The 16,750-nt window shown below is 39.5% G+C and overlaps 1 protein-coding gene across 5 annotated transcripts in view; it reads left to right on the forward strand.

The window, feature by feature from the left end:
- CFAP91 (cilia and flagella associated protein 91) overlaps positions 1–16,750 on the forward strand; it is a 71,287-nt gene that overhangs the window by 25,066 nt on the left and 29,471 nt on the right. For all 5 annotated transcript variants that reach the window (XM_054482761.2, XM_054482765.2, XM_054482763.2 and 2 more), the window contains exons 8-13: positions 3,192–3,349; positions 5,258–5,440; positions 6,356–6,498; positions 10,369–10,485; positions 12,245–12,316; positions 13,565–13,711. In XM_054482761.2, coding sequence (XP_054338736.1) covers positions 3,192–3,349; positions 5,258–5,440; positions 6,356–6,498; positions 10,369–10,485; positions 12,245–12,316; positions 13,565–13,711 — 820 coding nt within the window. The remainder of the gene's footprint in view (positions 1–3,191; positions 3,350–5,257; positions 5,441–6,355; positions 6,499–10,368; positions 10,486–12,244; positions 12,317–13,564; positions 13,712–16,750) is intronic.

Raw genomic sequence — 16,750 nt, forward strand, 5'->3', positions numbered from 1 at the left:
CAGGGAAGGTGGACAAGGATGGGACAAAAGATCTTAGACCAACCCCTCTCAGGCTGTGTCTATCAGGTGATGTGCTGTTCTATACAAAAAGTGCTTGGTGGAACCCAGGTGAAAGAACAGTTAGTTCTATTTAAGGTGGGCGATTTGAGAAAGAAAACTACTAAGAGGAGGTAGCTTCTGAGCTGGGTTTTCAAGGGTAGGTAAGAAGCCATCAGGCAGATGGTAACATCAGACAATAATATCAGAAGCTATCAGGCAGAACAATACTTGAGAGGTGTTGGTCTGAGATTTTTTGCACCATCTCCTTGCCCATCTTCCTGCCCCTTCCTGCCCCAGTGAACTATAAGGAGCTCTGTCAATAATATCAGATTGATGATGATAATGATGATGATGATGATGATGATGATGATGATGATGATGATGATTAGTGAACTATAAGGAGCTCTGTCAATAATACCAGATTGATGATGATGATGATGATGATTAGTGAACTATAAGGAGCTCTGTCAATAATATCAGATTGATGATGATAATGATGATGATGATGATGATGATTAGTGAACTATAAGGAGCTCTGTCAATAATATCAGATTGATGATGATAGTGATGATGATGATGATGATTAGTGAACTATAAGGAGCTCTGTCAATAATATCAGATTGATGATGATAATGATGATGATGATGATGATGATGATGATGATTAGTGAACTATAAGGAGCTCTGTCAATAATATCAGATTGATGATGATGATGATGATGATGATGATTAGTGAATTATAAGGAGCTCTGTCAATAATATCAGATTGATGATGATAATGATGATGATGATGATGATGATTAGTGAACTATAAGGAGCTCTGTCAATAATATCAGATTGATGATGATAGTGATGATGATGATGATGATGATGATTAGTGAACTATAAGGAGCTCTGTCAATAATATCAGATTGATGATGATAATGATGATGATGATGATGATGATGATGATGATGATGATTAGTGGACTATAAGGAGCTCTGTCAATATCAGATGATAAGTGAACAGTAAGGAGCTCAGCCAATAATAATAATAATATGATGATGATGATGATGAGTGGACTATAAGGAGTTCTGTCAATGATATCAGATGAAGAAGAAGATATCTATAGAGCATGGAACACTTATAGAGGGCTTACTATGTGCCAGATGATGTTCTAAGCATATAGACCTCAAAGTGTGGTCCACAGACCGGCAGCATCAACATTACCTTGGAACTTGGTAGCAATGCAGGTGATCAGGCCCCCTCCCAGGACCTACTGAATCAGGGTTTGGGGCCCAGCAATCTGTATCAGAACCTGCCCTCCAGATTATGCTGCACTCTTAAATTTGAGACTATTGTTAGAGCACTTTGTGTATACATTAACTCACTTAATGCTCACAGCAACTTCATGAAGAGGGTGCTATTATTATCTCCACTTTACCATTGAAGAGATTGAGGTCAGTGGTGACATGGAAAATTGAACCTAGCATTTCTAACTCTAGAGAGAAAGGTGACTGGGGTGTGTGGCTTAGTTTTAAAAATGCCTACCTCTCTATACTCATTTGTCACTACACTCTCGCCCCTCTCAAGTGCATTCACTCTGAGAAACCCTGCCAGTGTGACATCTTGCTGTTCCTCCAGTCCTTTTGAGTTGAACATTCAGCTTCCCCTGCTGAGGCCCTGCTTTTCCTTTGTCAATGTGGCAAATCCCAATCCTGAGTTAACAGCTCCTCTAAGGAAGGCTTCCGCACCTGTTCCCTCTTTTCCCCCTGCCGTATCCTTTCTTCTTCCATGAAGAGTTTTCACTCTTCTAGCCTGGTATGTATCTCCTTGTGCGGGAAATGTCAGTTCTTATGCCTATTCCACCAGAACAGTGCTTGTTGATAGAAGGTGTTTTATCTTGTACATCATTGTTCCTGCCTGGCATATGGTGGGCACTTAATAAATATTTGACAAATGAGTAAGTGAATAAATTCAGGTATGAATTTCTAAGCGGGAGTAAAATGTATGTTCAAATCTGTTTTAGGAAGGAAAACCTTGACAGCTGGGTGGAGCAAAGATTGGAAGGAGGACAGACTAGCAGCTAGGGGTCCACGTTAGGAGTAAGATGACCAGACATGAGCTAGGGAATACAAGAAGCATTTCCGAGGAGAGATCCTTAGCAGCGGGAAGAAGGTGTAAGAGGGACAGACTTCTGGGGAAACAAATGAGTAGGGTTTTGTTTTGTTTTTTTAATTGTCAAGCGGCAACTGGAGATTCAAATAGATGGAAATTCTGGTTCAGAAATATCTGAGCTGGGCTGGATGTGGTGGCTCACGCCTGTAATCCCAGCACTTTGGGAGGCCAAGGTGGGATCACTTGAGGCCAGGGGTTCGAGACCAGCCTGGCCAATGTAGTGAAACTCCATCTCTACTAAAACTACAAAAATTAGCCAGGTGTGGTGGTGGGTGCCTGTAGTCCCAGCTACTCGGGAGGCTGAGGCATGAAAACCGCTTGAACCCAGGAGGCAGAGGCTGCAGTGAGCTTAGATCAGGCTACTGCACTCCAGCCTGGGCAACAGAGCAAGACTCTGTCTCAAAAAAAACAAAAAAGAAAGAAAGAAAGAAAAAAGAAATATCTAAGCTGGAGGTACAGATAACAAAGTCATCTGTGCATTGTTGGATGCACATGAGCAAGGTAGCCCAAGGAGAACAAGTTGAAGGTAGGGGAAAAGGAAACAAAGATTTGTTGAGTACCTGAGTACCTATTATATGCCAGGAACTGCATTTTCACCTCACTCCTTAGGATAGCATGCCAGAACCGCATTTCCTCTTCACTCCCCCTATTATGTAACCCTCCAGGAATACCACTTGATCTGGCACTGTGCACAAACCTCTTACTGTTCCTTTAGGCCCATCTGCCTAGAGAGCCCTTCTTTTACCCCATCTGCGTGGCATACTCTTCTTCATCCTTGAGAACTACACCCATATATATTCCTATTATATAGAGAGTCTGTATTGAGTTGCCTCCCCCACGCCCTCAATTCATCTGTCATACTTTTGCCAGAGTGGTCTTTTGACAATACGTGAATATGATACCAGCCCACAGAGAAGAGCCTGTCTGTGGCAGCTGTTCCCTTGCCCTCTGTTTGAGATGCCATATGCTTCTTTATGTTTTGTAATTTACTTGAAGACTGCAGGAGATTCGCCTGGAAGTTCTAAAAGAGCTGTTGAGGAAGCGTGAAGAGAATCAGAATGAAGTGAATATGAAGCACTTGAATGCCCGGTGGTCTAAACTGCAGGAGGCAAAAGAGGCAAAAATGGCAAAAATTCAGCGCACACATGTATCAAGTAATGGTGTAGTATGAACAATGAAGACAGTGGAAAAGTGGGCTTTGCTTTGGATCTTTGACCAAACCTGACTTAACTATGATATAATTCTGTTTTGGTCCTGGGAATCACATAGGTAAGAGCTAAGAGATGAGTTATTTCTTAAAGGTAGAAGAATGGAGGAAATTCCCTTACTAAGAAAATCAAGTGATGGTGTCCTAACAGGTAGTCGAGTTACTGAGATAATGTGTGTGTGTGTGTGTGTGTGTGTGTGTGTGTGTGGGTGGTGGGATAGGTGTTGGGTTCCCCATATTAATGGTCCACAGGCCTGGATAAAGAGCCCTGTTTCTTACCCTTTCTTCATTTTGCCCTTAAAGGAGACATTTTAGACATCCTTTTTCCTAATCACCTTGCTACAAGAAATTTTAATACCGCAGATATAACATATATATGTTTATGTACTATATGTATATCTGTACTTTATACATGAAAAGAGGAAGTATATGGTTTATTATTTTTATTCAGTGCAAGATTAAGAATGACTGAATTAAAGATTCAAGTTAAATTTATATTTGAAAAATTTAAGGCCAAGAGAGGTAGCTCATGCCTGTAATCCCAGCACTTTGGGAGGCTGAGGTGGGAGGATTGCTTAAGGCTAGAAGTTCAAGACCAGCCTGAGCAACATAGTGAGACCCCATCTCTACAAATTTTTTTTAAAAACTTAGCCTGATGTAATGTTACACATCTGTAGTCATAGCTACTTGGAGGCTGAGGTGGGAGGATGGCTTGAGCCCAGGAGCTCAAGGCTACAGTGAGTTATGATAGCAGCACTGCACTCCAGCCTGGGTGACAGAGACCTTGTCTCAAAATAAATAAATAAATAGTATCAATTACATGTGCAGAGTATTTATATATGTACTCATTCACAATATAATCACATTTTAAAAAATCATTCAAAACTTATTTTTCCAACAAAAACAAAACAATCACAAAAACAAATTATTGCTTAAAATTATGTTTAGTGAACTTAAATTTAAAATTTTTCTTTTTGAGAAAAGAGCACTTAACTGCTAGATATTTATTAAGATACAATCAACATTTTTTTCAGTACTTGGCATAACTAATGATAGATCTGACTAATTTTTGTAGGCGAATAATAAAATTTAAGTCATTTTTACTTAATTCTAAAACCCAAGTCACACCCAGAAGTGCTGAGAATCAAACATAAACAATATCCCCAAGACAGCAGTGGCACACAGGCCCCCTCTTGCAGCATGACGTCATGATCTTGTATAAGATTTTTACCCCCCGTTGAAAACGCGCAATGCAGAGCCGCCAAAAGGGCTTGGGTCTGTGATGGGATTTGAGAGAAAAGGAGCACAGGAGGTGGCAAGCATGACTCTTTAGATGAGTATACTCCTGATGTGCACAGTTGAGCCTTTCCCTCTGACTGCCAAACAATTCAGAAAGCTGTAAGCTGAGACAGTCTTTGGTTTATTTTGGTGTTAACCAAGATGAACCTGTAGTCTTTGCTTTTGATTATTCTTGTAGGGGAGAATAATTCCCTAGTTCCCCACTGAACACGTATTTTCCAGTTGTTTTGAGTTTCATTCATTTAACAAACTTTTACTGAATACCTCTTCTTGGCCTGGAGCTTGAAATGCAGTTATAAAAGATTTTTGATGAGTACCAATTGAGGACACTAGCTGATTCTGCTTCTGTCACTCCTGCCTGTCTCATGACAGTCTGAACCACACAGATGGCAGACCTTTGTTTTTAACGTTACATTCTAGCTGTCGTGAGTCATCATGAAATTCATTCGTTTCAATAGCTTCTCTGTGACTGACACTAGCATTGGCTTACTCTTCTGCATTTGTATAATTCAGAACAATATTTTAGAGATAGTCATGGAGGTATGTTTTATTTCAGCAATCAGAAAACTTGTAGGAAAGAGAAAGAATATAGAAGGGAAGTTGGAGAGAAGAAATATCATCAAGGATTATTCTGATTATGCATCACAGGTCTATGGACCTCTGTCTCGTCTTGGGTGTTTCCCAGACAACAACTCAGAGGACTTTGTAGTAAAAAACTACTATCTCAACACCTATGAAGGTAAGCAATTTACATAATTAGAAATCCACTATAAGAAGGTTGTCTCAGAAATATGATTAAATATATAAAATGTAGAAATTTTGATTAAAAGCTAAGCAATAAAAATATTTGCAATGAACACTGATGAGCAGGTTTAACATTATTAATGTGAGTTCATACAAACCAATAAAAACTACTAAGACCCAAATAAATAAATGGACACACTATAGAACAGTTCAGCAAGGACCAAATTCAATTAGCTAGTAAATGTTAAAAAATGTTTAATGTCACTAATAATCAAAGTTATTTAACAATGAAATTGAGAAAAGTTTTATGCCAGGTTTATGAAGCCAACAAGAAATATGTATAATGAGATCAACCTTTTATAAAGTAATGTCAAAAAACTAGTGGGCAAGAGGATGAAGAACCAGGTGATAAGTTCATGGAGAGGGCTATACCTCTTATGAAGTTCAAAAGAGGCTTATTTAGTTATTTAATTTCACTGACAAATTGAAGTATCACATGGCCAAGATCATGAGTTGCTGGTTACACTGCTGAACTTGTAGCTCTGACTGGCCATCTCCAGAGCAAAATGTAATAAATTGGTGAACGTCTCCTTTAGAAGGATGGCACCACATATCATAGAATCATTAATTTTCTGTTGATTATTATTGTGGAATTGCTACTTTTTTGTAGGGCAATATTTTCACTTTAGAATGCATTTCTCATTGTACAGTCTAAGTCACTGACAACATGAGTTAATTATATGGAAATGTGCTATTACATGTCAGGGACACTTCATTCTATTATATAAGATACACCCTCTCAACAATTCTAATGAAACTGCTTGGCAAACAGCTACAAAAGTTAACAATATACCTTAAGAATAATAAATGTAAGCACTGGATACTAAAAACATGTACTTCCTTCCCATAGGATTAGTGGAACTTGAGTCATGTCTCCCAGATTTTGTGACACAACCCCGAATCAGAGCTCCAAAACCTAAAGTCGTTACCACCAAAGCTGGTTTTCTGAAGAGGGCAGCAAGGTTGGATTATGAGTTGGCAGAGATTCATAAGGTATAATCATTATCGGGAGGACAAAATGCTTCTAGTGTGATTTTTGCAAATAAATGCTACACTCCAAAAATTGCAGCAATGTCCAGTGGGTCAAACATAGACCTACATTCTCTGCTCTGCACTTTTCTGAGGTTGCCCATGCTGTGCTGAACCAATGTGTATTTCCCCTCATTTCACACTTCAGGAGACTTCTTGGAGATTTTTTTCCCCATTTGCAGAAGTGATATTACTTTCTGAAAGCGTTTTCCACTTGGATCTCTATATAAAATTTGACGCTATACTAAGGTGTAGCAAGTTTCTATTGTTGGTGTTAATAGCTGTAATAGGCCTGATTTTCTCCCTTTTGTGTTCATGTGATTAGGGCATATGAAGAAAAAGAGTCATGTTCAACTCCTTTCTCATCTAGTTAAAGCTCTAAAGGCTCTAGTTAAAGCCTTCACCAAAACCCACAGAACATCATCCACCAGCTGGGCTTTCCCTTTCGGTAGCTGAACAATAGGTGTACAGAATCTGTGGTTTATGCTGGTGGTGCTCATTCTTTCCTGTGCATCGGAATCCCATGGAGGACTTGTTAAGACACATGCAACTGGGCCCCATCCCCAAAGTTTCTGATTCAGTAGGTCTGAGCTGGGGCTGGAGCATTTGCCTTTTTTATAAGTTTCCCGGTGATGCTGCTGCTGCTGGTCCGGGAACCACACCTCGAGGCCCACTGTTTTATGATACATTCTCATCACTGGCCCATGCATGCTTGTTTGTTCAGTTGATTTTAGTAGTTAATAAAAATTGATGGGAACCTATCCTCAAAACAGGACCTTAACAGTAATTTATGTATATCGAGGTGGTTCTTTCCCACCTCATCCACGCCCCCATCTCCTTTCACCCATCCTGAATGCTGTGTTCATCATTCTCTCACTTTCTGTTAAGATTTTTTATAGATTCTTTTTATTAGGTTATGGAAGTTCCCTTCTCTTCTTAATTTACTAAAGCCTTTAATCATGTGTTTATGTTGAATTTTATCAAATATTTATCTCTATCACACAATTTTTGTATATGTTCTTTTTTTAATTATTGTAGTAACATTTATAATTGTTTACAAATATTAATCTATCCTTGCATACCTGGGATGAACCTGCCTTGGTCAGAGCATACAGCTTATTTTCAATACCTTGTTGGATTTGATTTACTCAAATGTTGATTAGGATTTTGCTTCTACATTCATGAGTGAAATGACCTTGTTTTTCTTTCTCTTTTTGACTATGTATGGGGCTGGTGTTATAATTACGCAGGTCTCCTGAAATGAACTTGGGAATATTCCTTCCTTTTTCTTTTTTGAGAAGAGTTTAAATAAGATTGGGATGATTTGTTCCTTCAGTTTGGTAGAATATGCATATAAAATTATCTGGGACAAATGTTTTCTTCATAGGAAAAATTTTAACCACTACTGCAATTTCTTTACAACTTATAGAACTCTTCTGCATTATTTTTGGTAAATTATATTTTTTATAAATTCCATTTCACCTACCTTTTCCATTTTTTTGGCATATGATTGTTGATAGTATTGTTTTATAATCTTTTAAATGTTTGTTTTATCTTATTCATGTCTACTTTTTTCATTTATAATATTGTTTATTTATGCCTTAACTCTTTTCCTTAATCAAGTTTACTGAAGGCTTGCTTATTTTCTTAGTATTTGTGTTTCCAAGCAATGAACTTTTGATTTTGTTGATTTTCTGTATTATATTTTTTAATCACATGAATTTATACTCCTATATTTATTTTATATTTCTTTCTACTTTTTTAGGGTTTGTTTCACAGGTCTTTCCTTAAATTGCACATGTAGCTCATCAGTTTCAGGCATTCATCTGTTTTATATAAGTATTTTAGGTTAAACATTTCCTTCAAAATACTGACTTTTGGTACATTTCATTAGTTTTGATATGTAGTATTTGTCATTCTTAATTTCTAATATCAAAAAACCCATTATGATTTTTTAATCTGTGAGCATTTAGTAGTGTGTTTTAAAATTTCCAAATATGCAGGAATTTTAACTCATTTTCTCATTAACCTCTAACTCAATTGCATTGTGATCAGAGGTCATAGTCTGTGTGATACCTATCCTTTGAAATTGCATGAGGCTTGCTTTGTGGACCAGTATGTGATTATACATGTAAAATAATAAAAGTACATCTTCAAATCACACTATGCCACTTCATGGGTAGAGCAGGCACCTTAGAGCAGATTATTCCCAACTCCTTCTTCCCTTCCCTGTGATATTCCTGTCATTCATTTCACTCGTCCAAGTGCTATAATCAGCCTATACATTTTTACTTTTATTGCTTAGCTAACAGTTATCTTTTAGATAAAAATAAGAACAACAGTATTTTTTATTTATTCCTTCTCTTCTGCTCTTCTTATACTTATATCGATCTAAGTTTTTGATCTATAACATTTTTATCCTGCCTGAAGAACTTTTTTTTTTTTTATCATTTCTTGCAGGGAATGTCTGCTGGCCATGAATTCCTTCAGTTTTTGTTTGCCCCTTTATTTTGGGGAGTGGGGGAAATGTAATTCGCACACAATAAAATCACCCTTTAAAAATATATAATTCAGTAGTTTTTAGCATATTTACAAATCTGTGCAACCATCACCACTATCTAATTCCAGAATATTTTTGTTATCCCCAAAACAAACCCCATGCCTAATAGTGCTCACTTCCAATTCCCCCTTCCCCTCAGCCCCTGGCAACCACTATTCTACTTTCTTTCTATTGTTTTCTTTCTTTCTTTTTTTTTTTTTTGAGATGGAATCTCGCTCTGTTCGCCAGGCTGGAGGGCAGTGGTGCGATCTCCACTCACTGCAAGCTCTGCCTCCCAGGTTGACGCCATTCTCCTGCCTCAGCCTCCCGAGTAGCTGGGACCACAGGCGCCCACCACCACGCCTGGCTAATTTTTTTTTGTATTTTTAGTAGAGACAGGGTTTCACCGTGTTAGCCAGGATGTTCTCGATCTCCTGACCTCGTGATCTGCCCTCCTCGGCCTCCCAAAATGGGATTGCAGGCGTGAGCTACCGCGCCCGTCCTATTCTACTTTCTTTTTGTGGATTTGCCTATTCTGGAAATTTCATATACATGGAGTCATGCAGTATATAGCCTTTTGCATCTGGCTTCTTTCACTTAGCATAGTATTTTTAAGGTTCATCCAGGTTTTAACACATCTCAGTACTTCATTCTTTTTTTATGATTGTGTAACATTCCATTGTGTGAATATACCACATTTTATTTATCTACTCATCATTTGATGAATACACCAAGAATATAACCATGTTTAGTCAGTGGTTAACTTTTTTTTTGTTTTTTGAGATGGAGTTTTGCTTTTGTTGCCCAGGCTGGAGTGCAATGGCGCGATCTCAGCTCGCTGCAACTTCTGCCTCCCAGGTTCAGGTGATTCTTCTGCCTCAGCCTCCCGAGTAGCTGGGATTACGGGCATGCACCACCATGCCTGGCTAATTTTGTATTTTTAGTAGAGATGGGGTTTCTCTATGTTGGTCGTCAGGCTGGTCGGTTAACATATTTTTAGGAATATTGTAGCACCTCTTGGGAGATACACACATTCTTGTTAGTGTTTCTCAAGCTGACCTAGCATCACCATAGAGAATATTAATATTCCAATTAATATTTATATCTGTGACCTAGATCTGGTAATGAAGGAAAATATAGGGTACAATATACATTATTCAGGTGATGGGTATGCTAAAAGCCTAGATTTCACCATTATGTAATACGTTCATGTAAAAAACTGCACTTTTACTCCTTAAATTTATGCAAATTTTTGTTAAAAAAATAAGAGATTATATTAATTGGCATTATTTCAGGCACTATTGGATAAGAAGAATAAAGTTCTTGAAGCAAAGAAACCCCCTCGCTTCCTTCAAAGAAACCCAATACCTCAACCTCGGCTTCCAACTCCAACCTTGGAAATGACGTCCAATGTAAGTAGGAAACTTTTTAGTTGAAATGCTAAATTCAATATCGTTGTCAGCTTATTCTTAGGATAGTTTAGCTTAAAGCAAATCTAATTTAGCAGTGTTAGTTTCCCAAGCTCTGACTTAAATATTGTCTTTATTCTTATGTATCAAACATCAGACACACAAAAACAAACGAGATGAAATGAAATCTAAACCCAGTCCTTTTCAAAAATAAAAACACAATTAAAAAATCTTTCTATGAAAAATCAGCATCAGAAGGTAGTGCTCATGTATATGAAATAGGAAAAGAAGATTGAGTGATGATCAGCTACCATAGCTATCTTCCCACATGGAGAGATGGCTGATGACTGTTGGAGTCGAAGAGGAATGAAATGCCAGAGGTGTCATCAAGACGGGCTTGCTTCTGGGGTGGGAATGACTCAAAGGGCCCTGCCCAGGGCCACATCTCACCACACTCAATTTGAGCAAGGTATCAGAGTTGGTTAGGACTTAGAGGACTGACTCAGACTAAACAAATCCACAGGAAACTGTTAGAGAATCCATGATGCAAATTTATTACTTTACAGAGAGGACTATAACTGCCTACTGGATCAGGCTGTTCCTCTTGGCTGGTCAGCACATTATCTCTCAGTATGGGACAGTCCTCACAAGAAGCCAGATTGTATTCAGAAGGCTGGTGTATTTCTTGGCTGAGGGCAGGTGTTGGTGGGAGACCACACTAACACCTGTTACTACCTCTGATGAGTGGCTCCTGCAGAGGGACCAGAAAGCTCCCACCAGCCGGCGGGGATGTGCTGCTGGATAACATTCTCTTTTCTAGACTTTGTGCAGGCCTTTGGTTGACACATTGTCTTTTTTTTTTTTTTTTTTTTTTGAGACAGAATCTCGTTCTGTCACCCAGGTGGGAGTGCAGTGGTGCGACCTTGGCTCACTGCAACCTCTGCCTCCTGGGTTCAAGCGATTCTCCTGCCTCAGCCTCGTGAGTAGCTGGGACTACAGGCATGTGTCACCACACTCAGCTAATTTTTGTAGTTTTAGTAGAGACGAGGTGTTGCCATGTTGGCCAGGCTGGTCTCAAACTCTTGACCTCAGGTGATCCACCTGCCCCGGCCTCCCAAAGTGCTAGGATTACAGGCATGAGCCACTGTGCCCAGCCTGACAACACATTGTCTTTCATGTGTGTTAATGTCATCAGTTAGACTGCTGTTTTCTTTTTACATTCAAAGGAATCTTAATTAGATTTCCAGACCCTGCTTTTTCTGCTTTGGATACAGAGTTTTTAAGATGATTTTTATAGATGGCTAACCTTGTCTCTTATATTCTGATTTTATCAGCGTAGCTAAATTTTTGTGAGAAATACCTTACTCTGACATAGACTAGCTGTATTTGTGTCTACTGATGATCAAACATGAAAAATCCTATTGCAAAATGATGTTATAAGCAATACTTGTTGCTTTAAGAAATATTTTGCTGGAAAGGAATATAGGGAAATGAAAGTGGTTTTATTTGTAGGGATAGCATGGCAGGGAGTGAATTTTTTGCTTGTAATATGATTTGTTAATGATGAAAAATAATGAATTCTAATGTAAGTAACATTAAAATACTATATGTTCAATAAGAGCAGGGACCATCTTTTATTTCTCTTTAAATCTTTTCGGCATCTAGCACAGTCTGTTTTGCTTGAAATAAGTCTTCAAAAGAGTATTTGATGCTTGGACTACTGCAGTTCTCAAGTTGCTTGGTTCTCCCTTTGTTCTTTTAGGAAGAAGAAGAAATAGAAATGGCTGTGATCTACCTTCAAAAGTTACTCCGGGGCAGAGTCGTTCAGAACATGGTGTGTAGGTCCAACCACTGGCCCTGCATTTCTCTTTTGAGAATAAATTGTTTAGAATGCATATGTGCTTGGTTCCTTGGAGTGAATTCCCTTTTGCACCCTGCTATCCTATTCAGCTAAACTCTTGAGTTGCCTACCCGTTTACTTCGGGTGACCCATTTCCTTCTAATGGCATTGTTTGTCCGGGTGGGTGGCACAGTGTCAAGGAGAGAGACAGGAAGGACCTACCTGCTATTTGCCATGGTTGTAACTAAGGCAGTATGAAACTCACTTCTTCCTTGGAATTGTTAAATCCATACATTTTCTCACCTGAATTTTGGCTATTTAAGCATTATCAACCAGGTGGATTCCCTAATTTTCCACAGTCATAATACAATTATTTGAGTTTGCATATGTCTGACAATACCTACATTACAAATGAAATAGCTAAATAATAAACTATGGTTTTGAACCCTTACTGTATGCCTACACTATTTATTCTTTGCTCTACATGTGTTGTCTCATTTTTTTTTCCTATCCATAATTTCATTTTACAGGCAAGTAATCTGAGTCTGAGGGAGATTCCTCAGCAAATTCAGCTCTGGTCTTCAGTTATCTGCCAGCAAATTCAGCTCTGGTCTTCCTGACTGTAAAGCCTTAGCCAGATTATTTGTGTTGCTGGAGCAGGCACACTTCACTTAAAAAATGGACTGATATAAAGCCCCAGTTAATTTTTGTTCCCAGACAGCTGTAACTCATAAGAGATTCAGATATGATGAGTAAATCAGCTGGATGGACAGCTTGTGTTTAGCACTGTTCTTTACTCTCCTTTCAGTATTTTCCCAAGAGAAATGCCACAGTTAAATTCAGACAACAGATTATTACAAACCAGGGACAGATTTATTGGAAAAGAAAATATGGCCACGAAAAATGCCATCCTCAGGTTTATTAGAGAAGGAGCACAAGAAATGAGGGGAAGGTTCTGGTTTCTTCAGATGACGCTGGAGTTGTTATCTTGTCCTTGAGAGGCATTCTCAGAAATTAAGCACAGCTCACTGAAAACTAAGCCCATTTTGTGCCTGAGAAGCTGAAGGCACAGAAAAGAGGGCTGAGCTCTAGCTCTGTGGGACACATCTGCTCTGTGGAACCCAAAAGGAAGGACAGAACCCACTGTTCACAAGTGTCTCACAAGTTACTGCATGTGGCTCCTAGTGCTTGGCACAAAGGGATGCTAACTTGCAGGTCTCTCTTTGATTTGATTTGATACAGATGTTTGAAGGGAAAGAAAAGCGACTGGAGTTGATCCAGGAGTTGCGCACCTGCCACGCGCTACAAGAAGATGAAAAGCTGGTGAAAAAAGCCGAGAAGCAAGTGACCCTGGCCTTACAGCGGCAGAGGAACTTGCATGAGCACAAGGTTTTCCTTTTTTGTTTTCTTGTTACTTTCTTGTTAAATTTTCTCCCTTGATTTTATCATCACACAGCAACATTATAATAAAAATTAATGAAATTATGAAAAAGAAACAGCCCCACAATCCCATCACTCTGTCAGCATTTGTGTGTGTGTGTGTGTGTGTGTGTGTGAGTGTGTGTGAGATGGAGTTTCACTCTATCGCCCAGGCTGAAGTGCAGTGACACAGTCTTGGCTCACTGCAACCTCTGCCTCACGGATTCAAGTGATTCTCCTGCCTCAGTCTCCCAAGCTGGGACTACAGGCATGCGCCACCATGCTTGGCTAATTTCCATATTCTTAGTAGAGATGGGGTTTCGCCATATTGGCCAGGCTGGTCTCGAACTCCTGACCTCAGGTGATCCGCCTGCCTCGGCTTCCCAAAGTGCTGGAATTCTTAAATAATGCTGCTGTTGTCCTTAATTTGATTGGAGATGTGCCCTTACTGATTTGAATATGGTGCTATTTTTTCTTTATTTGCAAAACAATAACAACAAAACAAAAAGAATGCATTCTTTTCAACTTTAAGATTTTTTTCCTTCCATTTTTTTTCCCAAATATCCAGTGACTATTGTATTTCAGTTAGTGAGGGCTTTGTAGACTGAATAAATAACAAAAGCAACATGAAAAAAGTGAGAAATAAGATTTATCTTAAAATATTAGCATTTATTTTGGAGTTTTAGAGCTGTCATAGTTCGTGCTGGTTAAACTGCATATTAAATGTGTTACTGTTTCATGATATGTGGTGACTTTCGTCATGACCTCCCAGCTGTGTGCCGCCTTACACAGCTAAGAATTACAGCTCCAAACCAACAACTGTAAATATTTTTCCTATTTTCTTCCAATGTTTGTCTATATATGTATACACACTTTTAAATGTTATTGACATAGTATAGCTACACTTTATTTTACTCCCTCTCCCAGTTTTCTGTAAGTCAATCTGAAAAAGAATCAATTTGCACGGAATTTAGTGTTATAGGGAAGTAATACTTAATATGACCCGCCCTTTAGCAACATACATAGCTCTTGTGTTATGTGGGAGTTGGGCACAAATGGTAAGCAGCCTGGAAATGACTACAACTTTCTTTCTTTCACATGACAGCAGCACCATGGATGGTTGCTGAGCTTGGGGAACTTTTTGGGGGTGAGGCAGAACGGGGAGGAAGCAAGCCACAGGCTGTGAGACCCGACAGAGGAACCAGAGAAGGAAGAGGAGAATGTCAACACTGGAGTCCCTGAATCTAGAAGTCCTAGAGTCCTGGAAAAGCTCAGATAAGGAGCAGAATGCCCTGGAAGCGCTAGGCCCTGGGACTGTGGATGAAAAAATGCCCTCCTTGGCCCTTTCAGGTTTCTGATCATGACTTCAGTGGGTACAGCTAAGCTAACCCAGGCTTTTCAGCTCATTTATTCCATTTAGTGGATATACGTGTGAGTGAAATCGTGTCCACCTACAGCTAAGGGAGGAGTTAATGGGCAAAGCTGTCACTTAGCGAAGGACTCACTCTGCTTACCTTCAGCTGTACTTGGATACACCCTGGATATATGCAGGGATCTGAGGGAGTGAGCACCTCATGTATAGAGGCAGCAGTGCTGGTCTGCCCTTTTCCCCCTTCTCTTATATTTCTGTGGAAAACAGTCCAGAAAATGCACAACCCCCAATTATGTAACACAGTACTTTCTGTCACTACAGTGGAATCCCCTCCCTAAACATTTCCCTTAATTTCAAATTAGATTGTACTGCCTGTGCATACCCAGATTTCTCGCTGAGAGAAGAGGCTAAACATAAGCAGGATTTCTAGCCACCTCAGGATTTTCAAGGTTGTACCTGACCCCGAGTGAGGGAGCTTATGCTCCCTGGAGACAAGGAGAGAATCTATTTGTGATCTCTGGGCTGAGTATCTACTGTTTATGAATGGGAGGAGTAGTGAGATGCTCTTAGCTTTGCCCTTTCTTTCCATCTCTCCCTATTATATAAGTAAAGTTGAACTTTGTGGTTAGAAAGTGTGTGTGGGCTAGGAGGCAGGTGAGGATGAAGATGGGTGGTGTTGGGGCCAGCAACCACACTTGACTGATGCTTTTACCCATAGCCTCATGGCCTCTGAGAACTGAGTATTCCCTCCCTTCATATAGAAACCAGGAAGGGAGCTGAGCATAGAGGGAGAACTGTCACTGAGAAGGTGGCATGTGACTGGAAGATGAGCCCTTTTCCCTTACAACCAAGGATAGGAGAGGAAAGGGGATGAAGTTGCAAAGTCATCTTAAACACTTTTCTTCTCCATATGTCAAAGCCAGGACACAGGGATTCATAAATAGGCACTGTAGCTGACTTCTGGCAGAGAGCACAATGGGTCCCTAATTTTGCCTCAGTGATTAGATGGACATTTGGTCTGTTTCCTGTGCTTTTTTTTTTTTTTTTTTTTCTGAGATGGAGTCTCTGTCACCCAGGCTGGAGTGCAGTGGCGTGCTCTCGGCTCACTGCAACCTCTGCCTCCTGGGCTCAGGCAATTTTCCTGCCTCAGGCTCCCAAGTAGCTGGGATTACAGGCACGCACCACCATGCCTGGCTAATTTTTGTATTTTTAGTAGAGATGGGGTTTCATCATATTGGCCAGGCTGGTCTCGAACTCCTGACCTCAGGTGATCCACCTGCCTCAGCCTCCCAAAGTGCTGGGATTACAGGCCTAAGCCACCATGCCCAGCCATTCCTGTGCTACTTCAAATATTGCTGTTAATGACTTCAAAGTTATTAAAAGAGTAAAAAGTACCAAGGTTTTCTACTTTCATGTTATTCAAGATCTCAATCCTAACTTGTGTGAAAGGAAAGATATTGAAAAATTAACAGGTATCATGAGTGAATTTCTAGGAGATTCAATTTGATTAAACTTCAATATTATCTTTAATAAAAACTTGACATTTCCCTTCATGTCTGAGAAGACACACTTTACCTTGTCGATAAAATTGAAAGAAAAAAAACCATTCTCCATGGTCACTAACAGAAAAGTCATGC

Source organism: Pongo pygmaeus, chromosome 2, assembly GCF_028885625.2.
Source record: "Pongo pygmaeus isolate AG05252 chromosome 2, NHGRI_mPonPyg2-v2.0_pri, whole genome shotgun sequence".
Taxonomy (NCBI): Eukaryota; Metazoa; Chordata; class Mammalia; order Primates; family Hominidae; genus Pongo; species Pongo pygmaeus.